This window comes from Pleurodeles waltl, chromosome 12, assembly GCF_031143425.1.
Source record: "Pleurodeles waltl isolate 20211129_DDA chromosome 12, aPleWal1.hap1.20221129, whole genome shotgun sequence".
Lineage (NCBI taxonomy): Eukaryota > Metazoa > Chordata > Amphibia > Caudata > Salamandridae > Pleurodeles > Pleurodeles waltl.
This window is the reverse complement of record NC_090451.1, coordinates 527,689,251-527,706,543: the sequence shown is the minus strand read 5'-3', so window position 1 is coordinate 527,706,543 and position 17,293 is coordinate 527,689,251. Positions and strand designations below refer to the sequence as shown.

General features: G+C 45.2%; 1 protein-coding gene across 2 annotated transcripts in view; it reads right to left on the bottom strand.

Annotated features, from left to right (window-relative positions):
* The window catches only part of HYDIN (HYDIN axonemal central pair apparatus protein), a 2,122,366-nt gene that overhangs the window by 1,029,626 nt on the left and 1,075,447 nt on the right, over nucleotides 1–17,293 (bottom strand). For both annotated transcript variants that reach the window (XM_069217473.1, XM_069217472.1), the window contains one exon: nucleotides 14,648–14,825. In XM_069217473.1, coding sequence (XP_069073574.1) covers nucleotides 14,648–14,825 — 178 coding nt within the window. The remainder of the gene's footprint in view (nucleotides 1–14,647; nucleotides 14,826–17,293) is intronic.

Here is a 17,293-nt window from a genome sequence, read left to right as displayed (position 1 = left end):
TGGGGGGGGGTGGGGGGGAGGGTTGGGTTAGTTTTTTTTCATGGGGGGAGGTCGAGTTAGTTTTTTGGACAGGGAGTACGTTTTTAGGGGGAGGGGCTGGGTTTTAGGGCTCAGGGCAGGGGGGCCGGGGTAGTTGTAAAAGCTGGGGCAGGGTTTTAGGGCTCAGGGTAGGGGGCTGGGTCAGGGTAGTTTAAAGCAAGGCAGAGTGGATTGCAGGGCTGTGGTATCAGGTGTTAGGGCACAGTGCAGGTGGGGGAATTTACCAAACATTCTCATTTGCCAAACATGCTTTTACATCACAATTCATTGGAAAGGCATGCATGGTAAATCGCAGTCGTTGTTCAGACCGCATTGTTAAGGCATGCATAGTTCAGGCATGCGTGGTTTTGTCATACAACCTGGGCAATACCTGTTCTGATTCCCTGCAGAAGAAAACTGCAGGCATGGAAACAGAAAAGAAATCTGCTACCACCCGATCGGAACATGTTTAAATATCCCACTGGGTGGGAGCACACTTGCATGTTTGACAGGATTTAAAAATGCTCCCGTCAGATGGGATCAAACACGTTTCCCTGCCTGCACTGGTGTGGGTAGGGAAACTACTGTGTCCCAGGGTAGATGTCTTTAAAGGGTCAGCAAAAAAGCTCCCCTCGTTTTTAGTTAGTGTGACGGACCCAGAGGATGGGGTCACTCACTTTTTATTAACATTTTGGCCCCTGGGAATGGGGTCCCCAGGGCCTAATTAGGCTCAGAGAGGGAGACGGCATGACCCCCTCCCCTTTTTAATGCCTTTCGACCCGGGGTGATGGGGTCCCCGTCATAATGACGCTCCAGAAGAGGGGCCACATTCCCCAGCCCTTCTTTTTTTAATCAGCCCCAGGGGACGGGTTTTCCACGGCTTCTCAGGGGTTTAGGGAGGTAGAGGCCACACACCCACCTCTTCAAACTAAAAACATGCGTCATCCCTGGGCTCATCCCGGGTAGGGATTTATTGAATTTGTTGCAAAATTATTTAAATAAAAAAATAAAAAAAACATGTGTGTCCCAGGTGGGGGTCTCTCTGGGACCCCCACCACCAGGTCTAGGGGGTCAGAGAATCCCTACACTTCCCCCAATGTCATTTTTTTTTTAGGAATCAAGACTGGGGCCCTGATTTAGATACTGGTTGACGGGTTACTCTGCCATAACAGTGACGGATATCCCATCGTCCGAAATCTAAATCCCTTAGGATATATTAGGATTTAGATTTCAGCAGATGGGATAGCAGTCACTGTTGTGTCGGAGTAACTCATCCGCCGATATCTAAATCATGCCCTGAGTCCAGAATCATACGATAGCTGCCACCACTTCCTGGTTGATGATCTCAGCAGGATATTTGTCGGCTCTGCGGAACATCTGTGGCATTAAAAATATAAAGATTTTGAGCATTAATTGCTCAAAAACTTCTGACTGGATTCACACCAAATCACAAAAAGCACTCATTCCGGTCCAAAATGTACCTTTCTGCCAAATTTGGTACAAATCGGTTTGGGCTGTAGCTGTGTCCAAAGTTCTTATGGAAAAATGAAGGGGGAAAACACATTTTGGAACCACCCCTTTTTCTTAGCCTCTGCTTAACGGATTACCACTAATCTTTCTATGCACAAACTAGTCAAAAATTACCTTAGCACTTTTCTGGAAAGTTTTGTGGAGATGTGTCATATATCTCAGAGTTGGTTGCCACTGGGTAGTTATAGATAGGTCAAAAAGGATTTTTTGTGTTGCTAATAACTGGCTACGTTTCACAAATCTCTTCAAAACCTTCTAAAAGGGTGCTACCTTTTGACTAGTTTGTGCATGGAAACATTTGGGGGTGATTCATCAAGCAGGGGCTGAGAAAAAGGGATGTCTTAAAACGCAAAATTCCCATTCATTTTCTATGCTTCTTTAGAAAAGACTACAGCATAAACTGCTAAAAGAAATTACACCAAATTTGGAAGGAAGCTATATCTTTGTACAAGGACTGTGCTTTATATGATTTGGTATAACTCTGATCAGTAGTTTTTGAGAAAATAAGCTGGGTCTGCGAGAGGCTTGAGTAACCCTTGCGTGAGCGCCAGTTAAAAAATGAAGCATTGTGATTGGCCAAGAGAGTTTTTTTTCCTTGGGCAATTCGCTCCTGCGGGAGTCGGACTCTCACAGCAGCAAGTGCTCTGATTGGTTGTCAGCAAAATCAGAAGAATGTTGCTGGCAGACACTACAGGACTCAGGGACTTAGTCCACTGTCCTAAACTTGTGAAAAAACACAAGATTTCAGGATTTAGAGTAGGAATACCATGACCACCTAGGCCCCATTGGGGGGGACCCAGAGGTCCCCCGGGGTCAAAATTGCTGCTTTCCCGTGGGACTACTGCAGGATCAGGGGAAAAAAACACAAACAATATGAGGGCCAGGGCTGCATTCATTAGTAATAGGCCCCCGGGAGCCCACCACTGAGGCCATATTCAATAAGGCAAGGGGGGCTGTGCGGCACCCTTCCCGAGCCATTAAAAGACACTGAGAGCCTATCCCTAGGGCCGAAATCATGAAAAAAATGGGAGGGGGCAGCCCGGCCCTTCACCTCTTTATTTAAAAATCAGATCCAGGGGATGAGGTCCCCAGGGCCTCTTGAGGCTCGGAGTGAGGGCTACACAGCTATCCTTCCCTACTATGCAAATTCGGCCCAGGAGGTGGGCTCCCCAGGGCCAATTTTTTTTTAAAAAAACAGGAGGGGGACAGGATGGTCCCCATACCCCAGCCTCTTAAGTCCCCGGGGGCCCACCCTTGGGGCTAACATTTTCAAAAATGGAGTGGTGCGGTGCCCCCTCCCTGAGCCATAAGTGGCCCCAAGGACCTCATTTCCCGGGGCAAGCTCCCATGCTATTTCCCAGGGAGCCCAGGCCTGGGGCATATCGGTTTCCCTACCTGCACTGGCACAGGCAGAGGAATCTGTGTTTGCTCCTGCTTGGCAGGAGCATTTTTGAATCTCTCAACAAGCGGGGGGAAAAAACAAAGTCTGCTCCCAGCGGACGGGAGATTGGAAAATGCGGGCAGGGAAACAGATCAAAATATTGCTCCTGCCCAGAGGGAGCAGCATTAACCGGTTCTGTGCCGCGGACGTAATGGTTATGTCCTGCGGCACAGTGCTCGTTTTACGTAGCTCCCTCTGTATTCTTCCCTCCCACCCCCCAAAGGCAGGGATGGAAGGGGAAGCCCTTCCACTTCGACAGCCCCCCCGAAACCCCAACCCCCCGTGACGTCAGCACGCGATCGCGAGCTGACCATCGCAGAGGCCTCCTCCCATGAGCTTCCAGCGCGATCGGAAGAGAAATGCTCAGCATTTCTCTTCTGATCACGTGGAGGAGGACTGAGAGGCTTCAAAGGGAAGGAAATGAATTTCCTTCCCTTTGAAGTCTCTCTGAGCATTTTAGCAGCCGGATTGCGAAGTGATCCGGCTGCTAAAATGCCCACACCAGTGATTTATTTTACATAAGAAATTGGCATAAGGGGAGCTACCCTTGCCCCGGGGGCATTTTTTTTAAGGCCTTTTCTGCCCCGGGCAGAAACCTCTAGGCACCAGGGATCTTTTTTTTTTTTTTTTTTTTTTTAGAGGTGGGGAGCGACCCCTTAAGCAACCCCTTGGGGGCAGATTGGCCTATTTTTGGAAGGCCCATCTGCCCCCAAGGGGGGGCAGAAAGCCTACCAGAGGTCTGGGAAGTTTTTTTTTTCAAAAATAAGTGGGTGGGGGTATGGCCATACCTCCACCCCAAATAAATGGGGCCAAAGTTGTTCTGCCCACCAGTGGGCAGATGGGGAAATTACCCCTGATCCACACCCCGGGGGGGCAGAAAGTCTACTAGATGCCAGGGAATTTAAAAAAAACTAAAAATATTGGTTTGGTGGCTACCAACCAGTATGGGCCTGGTTACACCCCTACCTCAACTGAAGGGGGTAACAGTCTTTCAGCTCTCCCCCGCACTCTAAAACATCTTATACCACAGCAAGCAAGAAGGCATTTGATTATTTTGGGTTTTAGTTTTACATTTGGGCCAGGAGAGCTTGGCTTACTCTCAAAATCGTCCCTCTTGGAATGGTGAGGGCTGCACTTTATGGACTTTGGGACGCTGCCATGTAGAAAAATCCACAAGACCTAGACACATCTGAAAACTAAACATCTGGGTGATTCCAGGGTGGTGTGTTTCACATGCACCCCGCACCATGTTTGTACCCACAATCCCCTGCAAACCTCCAACTTTGCTGGAAATCACACATTTTTCCCACGTTTTTGTGATGGAACCTTCCGGAATCTGCAGGAATCCACAAAATTCCTACCACCCAGCATTGTCTCATCTATACCGATAAAAATTCTGCTGCACTTGTCAGCCTAAAAATGTTTTTTTGCAAACTGCCCTTTTGGACCCCCTTTGGTTCCCCCTCAATATCGACATGTTTTTGGCTCTTCCCTTTCACAAGCACTTGGCCCACCTACACAAATGAGGTATCATTTTTACCGGGAGACTGAGGGGAACATTGGGTGGTATGAAATGTGTCCCAGTGCGGTGATCCCACACAGAAATGTGGGAAAAATGTGATATTTTAGCTAAATTTGAGGTTTGCTGAGGATTCTGGGTAAGAAAACATTGGGGGATCCACGCAAGTCACACCTCACTGGACTCCCTTGGGTGTCTAGTTTTCATAAATGTCTGGGTTTGGTAGGTTTCCCTAGAAGGCTGCTGAGCCCAGGACCAAAAACGCAGGTGCCCCCTGCAAAAACAGGTAGTTTTGTATTTGATAATTTTGATGAGCCCAGATAGTGTTTTGGGCCATTTCCTTTTGTGGGCGCTAGGCCTACCCACACAAGTGAGGTACCATTTTTATTGTAAGACTTGGGGGAACGCTGGGTGGGAGGACATTTGTGGCTCCTCCCAGATTCCAGAACTTTCTGTCACCGAAATGTGAGGAAAAAGTGTTTTTTTGGCCACATTTTGAGGTTTGCAAAGGATTCTGGGTAACAGAACCTGGTCAGAGCCCCACAAGTCACCCCATTTTGGATTTCCCTAGGTGTCTAGTTTTAAAAAAATGTGCTGGTTTGCTAGGTTTCCCCAGGTGCCGGCTGAGCTAGAGGCCAAAATCCACAGGTAGGCACTTTGTAAAAAAAAAACACCTCTGTTTTCTGTGGAAAAATGTGATGTGTCCACGTTGTGTTTTGGGCCACTTCCTTCCGCGGGCGCTAGGCCTACCCACTCAAGTGAGGTACCATTTTTATTAGGAGACGTGGGGGAACACAGAATAGCAAAACAAGTGTTATTGCCCCTTGTCTTTCTCTACATTTTTTCCTTCCAAATGTAAGTGTGTGTAAAGAAGACATCTATTTGAGAAATGCCCTGTAATTCACATGCTAGTATGGGCACCCCGGAATTCAGAGATGTGCAAATAACCACTGCTTCTCAACACCTTATCTTGTGGCCATTTTGGAAATAGAAAGGTTTTCTTGATACCTATTTTTAACTTTTTATATTTCAGCAAATAAATTGCTGTATACCCGGTATAGAATAAAAACCCATTGCAAGGTGCAGCTCATTTATTGGCTCTGGGTACCTAGGGTTCTTGATGAACCTACAAGCCCTATATATCCCCGCAACCAGAAGAGTCCAGCTGACGTAACGGTATATTGCTTTAAAAAATCTGACATCGCAGGAAAAAGTTACAGAGTAAAACCTGGAGAAAAATGGCTGATTTTTTCACCTCAATTTCAATTTTGTTTAATTTCAGCTGTTATTTTCTGTAGGAAACACTTGTAGGATCTACACAAATGACCCCTTGTTAAATTCAGATTTTTGTCTACTTTTTAGAAATGTTTAGCTTTCTGGGATCCAGCATTGGTTTCTCACCCATTTCGGTCACTAACTGGAAGGAGGCTGAAAGCACAAAAAATAGTACAAATTGGGGTATGTCCCAGTAAAATGTCAATATTGTATTGAAAACTGGGGTTCAAGTCTGCCTGTTCCTGAAAGCTGGGAAGATGGTGATCTTGCCACCGCAAACCTTTGTTGGTGACATTTTCAGGGAAAAAACCACGAGCCACCTTCTGCAGCCCTTTTTTCCCATTTTTTTTAAAAAAAACTAAATTTTCACTGTATTTTGGCTAATTTCTTGGTCTCCTTCAGGGGAACCCACAAAGTCTGTGTACCTCTAGAATCCCTAGGATGTTGGAAAAAAAGGATGCAAATTTGGCGTGAGTAGCTTATGTGAACAAAAAGTTATGAGGGCCTAAGCGCGAACTGCCCCAAATAGCTAAAAAAAGGCTCGGCACAGGAGCGGAAAAGGCCTGGCAGCGAAGGGGTTAATAGCTGCTCCCTCCAGGCGAGAGCAATGCCAGCTCCTGCTGCATGCAGGGAGTGGGTTGGGGCCGCAGTGGCCTTGAAGATCTCCCTGCTGCCCCAACGAGTATACAGTGGGTTCCATCAGTGGACACTAAGGTACCCACCTTTAATAGTGAAGTCCGGTGGATAGCATACCCAGGGCCTACTGACGATCAGGATGTGGGGGCCATGGGGCCCCTCTCCGATTTAATTTAAAAAATGATCCTGAGGAATGGGGGGGGGAACAAGGACCCTCTTTACTTTTAATTGTAGTAGTGGACCTTGGGCATGGTGTCCCCAGGGCCTAACATGGCTCGGGGAAGAGGGCTGTGTGGTCCACCCTCCCTATTATTTTAAGTATTGGCCTCGGGGATGGGGTCCCCAGGGCCTTAAAAAGGCAAAAAGGCTTGCGGAGAGGGGTCACACAGCCCCTTCCACCTTTAATATAAATAAATAAAACAATCCTGGAGGATGGAGTCCCCAGGGTCTAATACGGCTCAGGGAGGAGGGATGGGGGTCGTGGACCTCTCCCCTTTAAAAGACATGTGATTCTTTGGCCGTACCCAGTGGGCGTTGGCTTTTCATACGATAATAAAATATTACTTAGCGTTAACAAAAACTAGAAATTCAATGAAAAAAAAGGTTAAAGTAACGTTATAGTTAGGTGACTGTGTTAGTGACAACATTAACATTTTGAACTAAAAAACACAGAAACTTGCACCTCCGTCGTACTGCTTATCACATTACATATTACATCACTCATGACATGTTCTATGACATATTTTATGACATCACTAATGACAAAAAATTACACCATTGATTCCATCACAGATGTTTTTTATTTCAAAACATTACTGTTGTCATTGACATATTCACCTAACTATAATGTTACTTTAAACTTAGAGGGCTCAAATTTAATACATGCATTGTCTTAGACTTGGGTACCATTATTTGCTTTTAATTTATACATTATATAATGGTTTAGGGTGTATTTTTTGTCAAATGTAGTCTTGTTGAAAACAAAACAGTAAATGTTGCCTTTTTGGACATGTTTTCTTGTTTTTTAATGGAGTGGTAAACATGATATTTCTAAAAAAAAATAAAAAAATAAAAAATGACGTTCTGAGATGTTGCATGTACTCAGATATTTTAACCTTTATGGATGTAAGACTGAATCGCAAGATGAAGAAGAAAAAAGTTACTTATCATTAACTACTCTTCTCCAATGTTAGACTATTTCACAGATTGAATCTTGCTTGAACCACTGCCCACTGTTACGTTGGGAGTCCCATAGTAACTGTAAAGTGGAAGTGCAAGGTACTAACAGCCTGAAATGCACTTAAACAGTGACACTTTAGTAGAAAACCCACCTCTTTAGAAAAAAAACTGCAGCCAGTGCAGGCCCTTAGCCTCACCCATCCCAAATGCCATCTTGGCCCATATTTCTACAGCAAATTGGGCGAAGAGGGACCCAGTGCTTTGCCTTATCTTCCATCTCACAGGCGGATTTGAACCCAGGAAAAGTGGATAGAGTGAGTGAGTAGGAAAAGGGGTGGGGGGAATTACTGATCCCTGGGAATAATAGCCCAGTAGCAGTGAAACATCTATCTGTATTCTCTAGTGTGTAGCATAAGTTTTTTTCTTTGTGTATTAACCAAAGATGAGCACTGGGTTGGCCATTCAAATTATTGTGCTGCTGGAGAACTGAGTCCTGGGCATGAAGCACCCTTGCACCACCTGTCTGAGAAGCCTGTGACTGCTCACTATCACACAAAGTCAAGTGTTGAACTCTTGGTATTGGCCTAACTTGCACAGCCATAGTAGGACAGACCACAGGACATGAAAAGCAAACAATACCAGACCCCATGGCTGAAACCCAGTAGCACCTGCTTGCCCCATGCCACCCCACCCCAACGGGGGTCTCACATAAAATACAACAAATAAATTATGATGAAGCAGTGAAATTAGTCCACTAAAACCACTATTGATTCAGCACAGCTAGATGTCAAACCAAAGACCGCACAACTCTAAAACATGGAGTGCCATCAAAGATCACATCAACACCTTAGCACTAGCATCAAAAGCTTTATCAACTGGGAAAGGTAGTGGTCCCTATAAGCTTGCAGAGACAGTAGTCACCCAAAAGACCTTAGTAGCCTCAGGCAAAGTGCATAAACCATTTGCTAACACATTTTTGCCATGTATAAAGTTACTGCATGGTTATTTAGAAAGAACAAAGAGCCATGCCAACAGTCACACCATTGTGACACCACGTGGAGTCCAGGAAATACTTAAAGTAGCTAGGAAGAAACAGACCAAAACAAAGGCCATACCATTGTTACATCAAATGGAATACTGGCAAAGATCCCCAGTCAAGCATGAATACGAGCAAATAGAAAACATGTGAGAAGTGTAGGAAGCTGGCTCTGTATATACGATATAATAATGAGAGATAGGCCTTCATTACAACTTTGGCGGGCGGCGACTGCCGCCCGCCAAGTTGTAACCGCTGTGCGGCCACCAATGCGGCCGCACTCCCGCAGTGGCCATTATGACATCCCTGCTGGGCAGCGGGCGGAAACCGAGTTTCCGCCCACCGGCCCAGCGGGGATGTCAGCCGCAACATGGGAGCCGGCTCCAAATGGAGCCGGCGGTGTTGCGGCCGTGCGACGGGTGCAGTTGCACCCGTCGCGCTTTTCACTGTCTACTGTGCAAGAGGCTTGACAGAGGCAATAATAGATAATACTAATGCTCTATTTGTGGTAGTGTGGTCGAGCAGTTTATCAGAGGGTAGTGTTAGGCATTTGTTGTACACACAAAAGCAATACGTGAAAACACACACTCAATGGTTTTATATAGAAAAATATTATTTTGTTAATTTAATTTTAGAACCACAAGGTTTAAATTGCAGATAAATACATTCAATGGAAGGTACTTTGTATAGGTATAGTTAGAACTTTGAACCAAAACTGTAATGTACACATTTTTTCATAAAATGGCAATAAGCTATTTTTAAAAGTGGACACTGCAATTTTCATCAGTTCGTGGGGGAGATAAGTGGAGTTTAATTATTACGGTAAGTAAAGTACTTACAAGTTCAGTCTCTGGGGCATAGGTAGCCCATTGTTGGGTGTTCATGTCAACTCCAAACACCCAGCACCAGCAACGCAGGGCCGGTCAGGTGCAAAGGTCAAACAGGAGCCAAAATAACATGGGCGCCTATGGAGACAGGGGGGTGCTCCGGTCCCGGTCTGCTTGCAGGTAAGTACCCGTGTTGTCGGAGTGCAGACAAGGGGGGTTTAGAGGAGTTCTGCAGGGGCCCCAAGTAGGCACAAAAACCACACCCTCAGAGGCACAGGGGCGGCCGGGTGCAGTGTGCCAACAGGGCGTCGGGTTCTCAATAGAACTTTATGGAGGGACCCAGGGGTCACTTAGGCGCTGCAGACAGCACACAGGTGGGCCTCTCGGGCAAGCCACCAACTGGGCGAGGGATGCCTGCTGGTCGTTGTTGCACCAGTGGTCAGTTTCTCACGGGCCTGCGGGCTGCGGGTGCAGTGCTTCTTCCAGGCCTCGGATATCTTCGTCCCGGGCAGTCAGGGGGGGGGGGGGGGGTCCTTGGGATTCCCTCTGCAGGCGTCATCGTGGGGGTTCAGGGAGGTCAGCTCAGGGTGGACACATCGCCGGAGTCACTTGGGAGTCCTCTCTGGATAGTTGGTTTCTCTGGACACGGGCCGGGGGCAGAGTGTTGGGGACTCACGCTTCTGGAGGGAGGTGGGAGTCTCTTAAAAGATGGCTTCTCCTTTCTTGGTTGGACAGGTCCGCTGTCCACAGGAGTTCTTGATCCTTCTTGGATGCAGGGCAGTCCTCTGAGTTGGCAGAGGTCGCTGGGCATACAGGATGCGTCACTGTGGTGCAGGTACTCTGAAGTAGGAGACAGGCCAGTAGGGCTGGGCAAAGCAGTTGTCTTCCTTCTTCTCTGCTGGGTTTTTCAGGTCAGCAGTCCTTCTTTGTAGGTCATCAGGAATCTGATGATCTGGGTTCAAGGTCGCCCCTAAATACTAAAATTTAGGGGCGTGCTAGGGTCAGGGGGCAGTAGCCAATGGCTTCTGTCCCTGAGGGTGGCTACACCTTCCTTGTGCCCACTCCCTCTGGGGAGGGGGGCACATCCCTATCCCCACTGGTCCTAATCCTCCAAAGCAAGATGGAGGATTTCTCAAAGAGGGGGGTCACTTCAGTTCTAGACACCTTAGGGGTGGTCCTGGCTGAGGGGGTGACTCCTCCTCGTTTTTCTCATAATACCTCTGGACTTCCCGGCAAAAGTGGGGGCTCATCCAGGGGGCGGGCATCTCCACTGGCTGGAGTGCCCTGGGGGCATTGTAACACCAGGCCTGAGCCTTTGAGGCTCACCGACCAGGTGTTACAGTTCCTGCAGGGGGGGAGGTGTGTAGCACCTCCCCCTAGTGCAGGCTTTGTTTCTGGTCCCAGAGAGCACAAAGGCTCTCACCCCAGGGGGTCAGAAACTTATCTCTCGGTGGCAGGCTGGCACAGACCAGTAAGTCCTGCACTGAAAAATTGGGTAAAATACAGGGGGCATCTCTAATATGCCCTCTGTGTGCATATTGTAATAAATCCAACACTGGCATTAGTGTGGGTTTAGTATTCTGAGAAGTTTGATACCAAACTTCCCAGTGTTCAGAGTAGCCATTATGGGACTGTGGAGTTTGTTTTGACAAACTCCCAGACCATATACTTAATATGGCCACACTGTACTTACAATGTCTAAGAATGGACTTAGCAACACAAAAGGATAATGGACGGAGTGCTGAACAATGCAGACACTCAGCCCCAGTCACAGATCTAGGTTTAATCCATCGTCTTTTGCTCACCATGCCACCCCAGTTTGGACCCAGTCATATGCAAATCAGTCTTGACCCTGTTCCTCATGGGAACAGTCCAGCCCGAACTGCCAAGCTAGGTCCTGCTTGGACCGGAAACAAGCATCCTGGGACTGGTTTCAGGGTATCACCCTTCATCAGCCAGGCTAGCTTGAATCCAGTGGCACAGTGAGCACAGGACCCACCTCTGGGCATACCCTTCCCACTTAGGGCAACATTAGCAACACAAAAGGATGATGGACAGAGTGCTGAACAATGCAGACACTCACCCCCAGTCACAGATCTAGGTTTAATCCATCGTTTTTTTGCTCACCATGCCACCCCAGTTTGGACCCAGCCATATGCAAATCAGTCTTGACCCTGTTCCTCATGGGAGCAGTCCAGCCTGAACTGCCAAGCTAGGTCCTCCCTGGACCGGAAACAAGCATCCTGGGACCGGTTTCAGGGTATCACCCTTCATCAGCCAGGCTAGCTTGTATCCAGTGGCACAGTGAGCACAGGACCTAAGTCTGGGCATACCGTTCCCACTTAGAGCAACATTGGCAACACAAAAGGATGATGGACTGAGTGCTGAACAATGCAGGCACTCACCCTCAGTCACAGATCTAGGTTTAATCCATCATTCTTTTGCTCACTATGACACCCTGGCTTGGCAGTTCGGGCTGGACTGTGCCCATGGGGGAACAGGGTCAAGACTGATTTGCATGTGGCTGGGTCCAAACTGGAACGGCATGGGTAGCAAAAATACAATGGATTTAGGCCCAGATCTCTGTACTGGGGGTGAATGTTTGACATTGTTCAGCATTCCGTCCATCACTTGTTCTTTAAGAATGGACTTAGACACTGTAGGGGCTTATTGCTCATGCAGGCATGCCCTCACCTGTGGTATGGTGCACCCTGCGTTAGGGCTTTAAGGCCTGCTAAAGGGGTGACTTAGGTATGCCACAGGCAGTGTTTTTTGTGGGGATGTCATGACGACTTTTCCTTTTTCTCCCCACCAACACACACAATCTGCAATGGCTTGGGGAAGATAGAATCTCAATTAAGCTTCTGCTACTCTGGAGCACTTTACAATCACAGTAAATGGTCAGCTAAAAGCATTCCAGCCAAAGCCCAACAGGATTGAAATCAAAGATTAAGAATCGGCTTCGGAAAAGCTAAATACATTATGATTTCAGTGACAAGTCAGAGCAAAGATCCAGCCACGCACAACCAGAGAAGAGAGTCACAACAATGACTTCAGCATCAAAGAAAGAAATGGTGTAATAGCAGGCACAGAAAAATGGCACAGATCGGCCATAGATAGAATGGAGAGACCACAAAAAGGTAGGAGTTACACCAAACCTGGTCAACAGGGCACACACACACAAGCCATAACCACCAATGTCAGCTTGGTATAGCGTACGCCCCAATGCTCTACCAGTCAGGCAAACAGAAATCATAGCATATGTTCAGTCAAACCTGGCACAGGCATGATTCTTCACCAAATCGCAATATTAAGGCAGATAAACTTAGTCTAATACAAATAATCTCAATTGTTTAAGACATGATAGCCCCAAATGTCATCTCTATCTGGTATGGACAGCACTGTCCCAAACACCATGCCAAGTCTTGTTCAAGCAACAATCACTGTAGACATTAGCGGATGTCCCACCAATGTCACACACCCTGCAAAAACAATATTTACAGCAACCAGTGTCTCAAACCTTTCTTGGGTATGACTGTGGTATATATAAATGTATATAGTGGGTCACTGTATCAAAAACTGGGTTCAATCTTAAATAAGAAATTAGTTATATATCGTGCCAACACACTGCTCCCCTGGTTAGTCATGTCAGACACGATCTAAATATTTCACAAAGGAAGAATTCCCGATAGCTGCGTTGCTAGAAGTTTTTCCTCTAAAGGCCATTCATTGATAATTCTATTAAGCGGTTGTGATGGAGTAAACCTTATCTCAGTGTGATTTATTTATGCTGCTAAGGTATTATTTTTGGCAAGGTATCATACATTAGTAAAAACGAAAGGACTAAAGTAGCATGTTCCATTTATCTTTTCCTTTGCATCGTACTGTTTTTCAATTCATATCTAGTAGGTAGTGCGACTTCCACATAAGAGTAACCCCATAGGTCTGCAACAAAAATCTTAAAACTGACAAAGGTGCAGTCGTCACTGTCTTAGATGTACACAAGATTCTATGGTTCCTGGCATCTCTGTTAGATTTCATTTACACAGGATTCATAATGGGAATTCAACCTATCCAACCAATTGCCACCACATGCCAGTGGAGGTAAATGTTGTGGGCTAAGGGCATTACGGAGCGCCTTCAAAACTCAAAGAGGAGCTCAGTGGTATCAGCAAGAAAGACGTCGCAACATATTCCAAACTAAAGAATTCTAAATAGGTAAGCACCATGTAAACATACATCTGATAGATGTATGATGCACAAATCATTGCACTGTAGTATTTCTCAAATTCTGCCTCATTAGGAGCATTCTGTGTTGGAAGTAATTTGTTTTTGTATAAAAAGCAATCAACATTAAAAAAAAATATTACTTTGGAATTCCAAGACAGAGAAATATCAATATACATTGTCCACATAGATTCCTGAACTATAAAGCATAGACATTAAAAAAAACAACTTAAATATTTTTACGAGTCATAATGTAAGTTAAATGTGGTTATTTTGATCTTTTATATCCACATAACAAACAACTTCAAATTAAATTAAATTATGTCAGAGATACAATTCATAACATGTAAGAATTTAGCTTCACAAAGCAAAATCATGGCCTGATGGATTACCAAAGCAGAAGACTAGAAAATGTTTTCCAATGTTAGTGTTCAAATTAAACTTTTTAATAACCATGCTATTTACATATTAAACAGAGATATTCCTGGCTAGGGGGCATCAAGTTAAATTGCTTTATGAAGCTGAAACGCAGGTCACAGAGGAGTTCCAACACGTTTTGCTTATCATAGTTAACTTTATTAAAAAAAAAAAAACAAAAAAAAAAGATGAGACACTGCTAGGATCGACATACACACAAATAAAGGATATGTTTGACTCAAATGTCCCCAGGGACTCAAAGATGCATATGATTATCCCTTAATAATAAATGTGTCCTGAAATAGATCTGTTGAACAACATATGCTTTTTAAGGAAGGAAGAAGACAGTACAATTTCTCTAACTGCAAGACATATGCTAATCTTATCAACTAACTGTTGCAAACTTTTTGAATATTAGGTACTTTGTGTTTTGATGACTAGCTGCAAATACGTTTGTTTTATAAAAATAAAAAAAAAACACATCAAAATATGTATATAGGAAAACCAAATGATGCATCATCTGAATGATATGTTGGTGGTACCTTTTATGTCTCGTGGAAGATCAAGGCAGATTCTGGAAAAGATCCCTTCTCCTTTTATGGTGATGTCCTCTGGCTCTAAGTGACCTACTTGTAACTGGAATGTTCTGTCGAATACTTCAGGCACACCAGGAAAGTAATAAACTTTCAGTACCTGCTCCCCACCTGAAGCAATGTATCCCTGCAATAAAAAGCATTAAAAGTAATCAGACAGATCACAGTAGGATGTATTTGAAGAGAGGCATTCTGCTACTTTTTCAAGTTACTAATAAGTAAATGTGATTTTCAAATATTTAAATTCAAAATCCTTTCAAAGTTTAGCAAATAAACCTTTCTGATTGTTTAAAGTAATGATTGTCAAATTATGTCAATTCAAATTAAGACATACCTTAGAAACTAACTTACATGTTTAACTTTTTTTAAACATTAAACATTTTATATTGGAATGAATTACTCGTCTTTGAATTATCATCTTAAAGCTTTAATTTGAAACTGAAAAACTGAGTTTTGCCACATTGGAAAACTGGAATAGCCCTAGCACTATCAATAAAAAGCCTGGTGTTGATTCGTTATCACAAGAGTGATATAATCTTAAAAGGGTGTGTTGGACTAGAGATTTGAATAGGCTTTGAGATTCATAAGGGAAAGTTCAGGCGTTACTATTGTTTGTACACCAATTAATATGTAAAAAATAGCTGGGCAGACTACAGGCTCCCAGAGCTTGTGGAAAACAAATCTAAATCCTCCAAGGTCGCTGAGACCTGTCTACATAGCAGATCCACAGTTCAACGATCTGGCTGATGTTTGGACACCCCATTTCCTCTGGTCACCTTATTATGCACTGGTCCCCACGTGATCACAATTGTCTTAGGGTGGTACCTCATGGAAGAGGGAACCAAAAAGTGCCTCAAACATAATAAATAAATTAGCAATTCTAGGAATCACTTTGTTTGTATTCATATACTGTCCAGGACATAAGCAAATAAAATTGGCAGAATTTATTGACTAAAGATACATATTCCCTGCATGAAGCTTCCAGTGAACAATTATTGCATAACAGCATGTGGAGTGGCTCACATTGGTACTGTATAAACGTCTGTAACATATACATGTTTGTGGAAGCTCACACACACATTGCATGTGCTCTAGTGGCGTGAGTATAATGTATGAGGAACCTCTGTTCATCTAATCTTATCTGACCTAGATACAACAGGCTGTCCATCCAGCAAAAAGAGCTTTGCTTGCCATATTGCTCGGGGAAAGTATACCATATGTTATTAGTAGATCTTCACCACATCTCAAAAGAGTTGAAATTTAGAGCTCTGCTGAAGGAAAGAATTTAATGTTTACTCGGGTAAGGAAAAATCGAGTTAGTTATATCCAGTCTTAAGAGAAATCATACAGGGAGCTTTGGAATAAACAATGGAGGTATTTGAAAGAAAATCTTGTCTTTATGGAAGGCTATAGAGGGCTCCTTTAGGTGAATACTGTGAGGGTCACTTCTTCTGGCAAAGGTAATTGTAGGAAGCTGGCTCTGTATATACTATACCAAAATGCGGTATGGTGTGTAGAATCGAGGGATTCCCCAGAGGCTTAACAGAGGCTAAAGTAGATAGTACTAATGATCTCTTTTGTGGTAGTGTGGTTGAGCATTTAGGCTTATTAGAGGGCAGTGCAAAGCACTTCTTGTCCACACACCGTCAAGTAATGAGGCATACACACAATGGATAACTCCAGGCCAAATGGTTTTATATAGCAAAACTATATTTTGATATTTTATCACTAGAACCAGGTAAAGCAGTTTACAAATAAGTAACACTTTTCAATTTTTCATAGGAGACAGTGCAATGTTTCATACGAGTCAATAGAGTCGGGAGGGGGAGTGTTAGCACAGAAAACAAAGTATACGACTTACGATTTCAGTCTTTAGGGGTTAGGATGTCTACTGGCCAAACTCAAGTTGGCTCCAAATGTGCACCACCAGCAACACGGGGCCAGCTGGGTGCTGAGGTCAAAGTTGGTGTCAGGTTTGCAATGCAATCCCATGAGGACAGGGGGGGACTTTGTAGAAAAGAGATTGCAGGTAAGTACCTGCAGTTTCAGGACACAGGCCTAGTGGGTTTTGGTCAGCCCTGGAAAGGTTGGGGGGGGAGGGCTGTTTGGATAGGGCAGCACCAAACACACACCCTCAGCAGCACAGGGATGGCTGGGTGCAAACACACCGTCAGGCGCCCAAAACTTTTCAGTGAGGGAACCCCAGGGGTCACAAAGATGCTGCAGGCTGGGTCCGGAAGGTTGGTTCCGGGAAACCAAAGGCTAGACAGGAAAGAGAGGTGCCTGCTGGACGCTGCTTAAGTGTAGGTCGGATTCCCTAAGGCCAGGGGGAAGCGGATGCAAGGGTACCTTTAGGCGTCGGGAATCTTCATCACATCCGGTTGTGGGGGTGGGTGGGGGGGCTCCTGATTCAGGCTGCTGGAGGCATCGTGTTGGCCAGGAGGGGTCAAACCAGGATGGACTCAAGGGCGGAATTGCCTGGGGACCTTCTCTGGACCAGTGGGCCACCTGGACTCAGGCCGTGGTTGTCTGGTGCAGAGTGGACATGGCTTGCGGATCCGGGGCAGTTCTGGAGTCCTTTTGGTGATTTCTTTA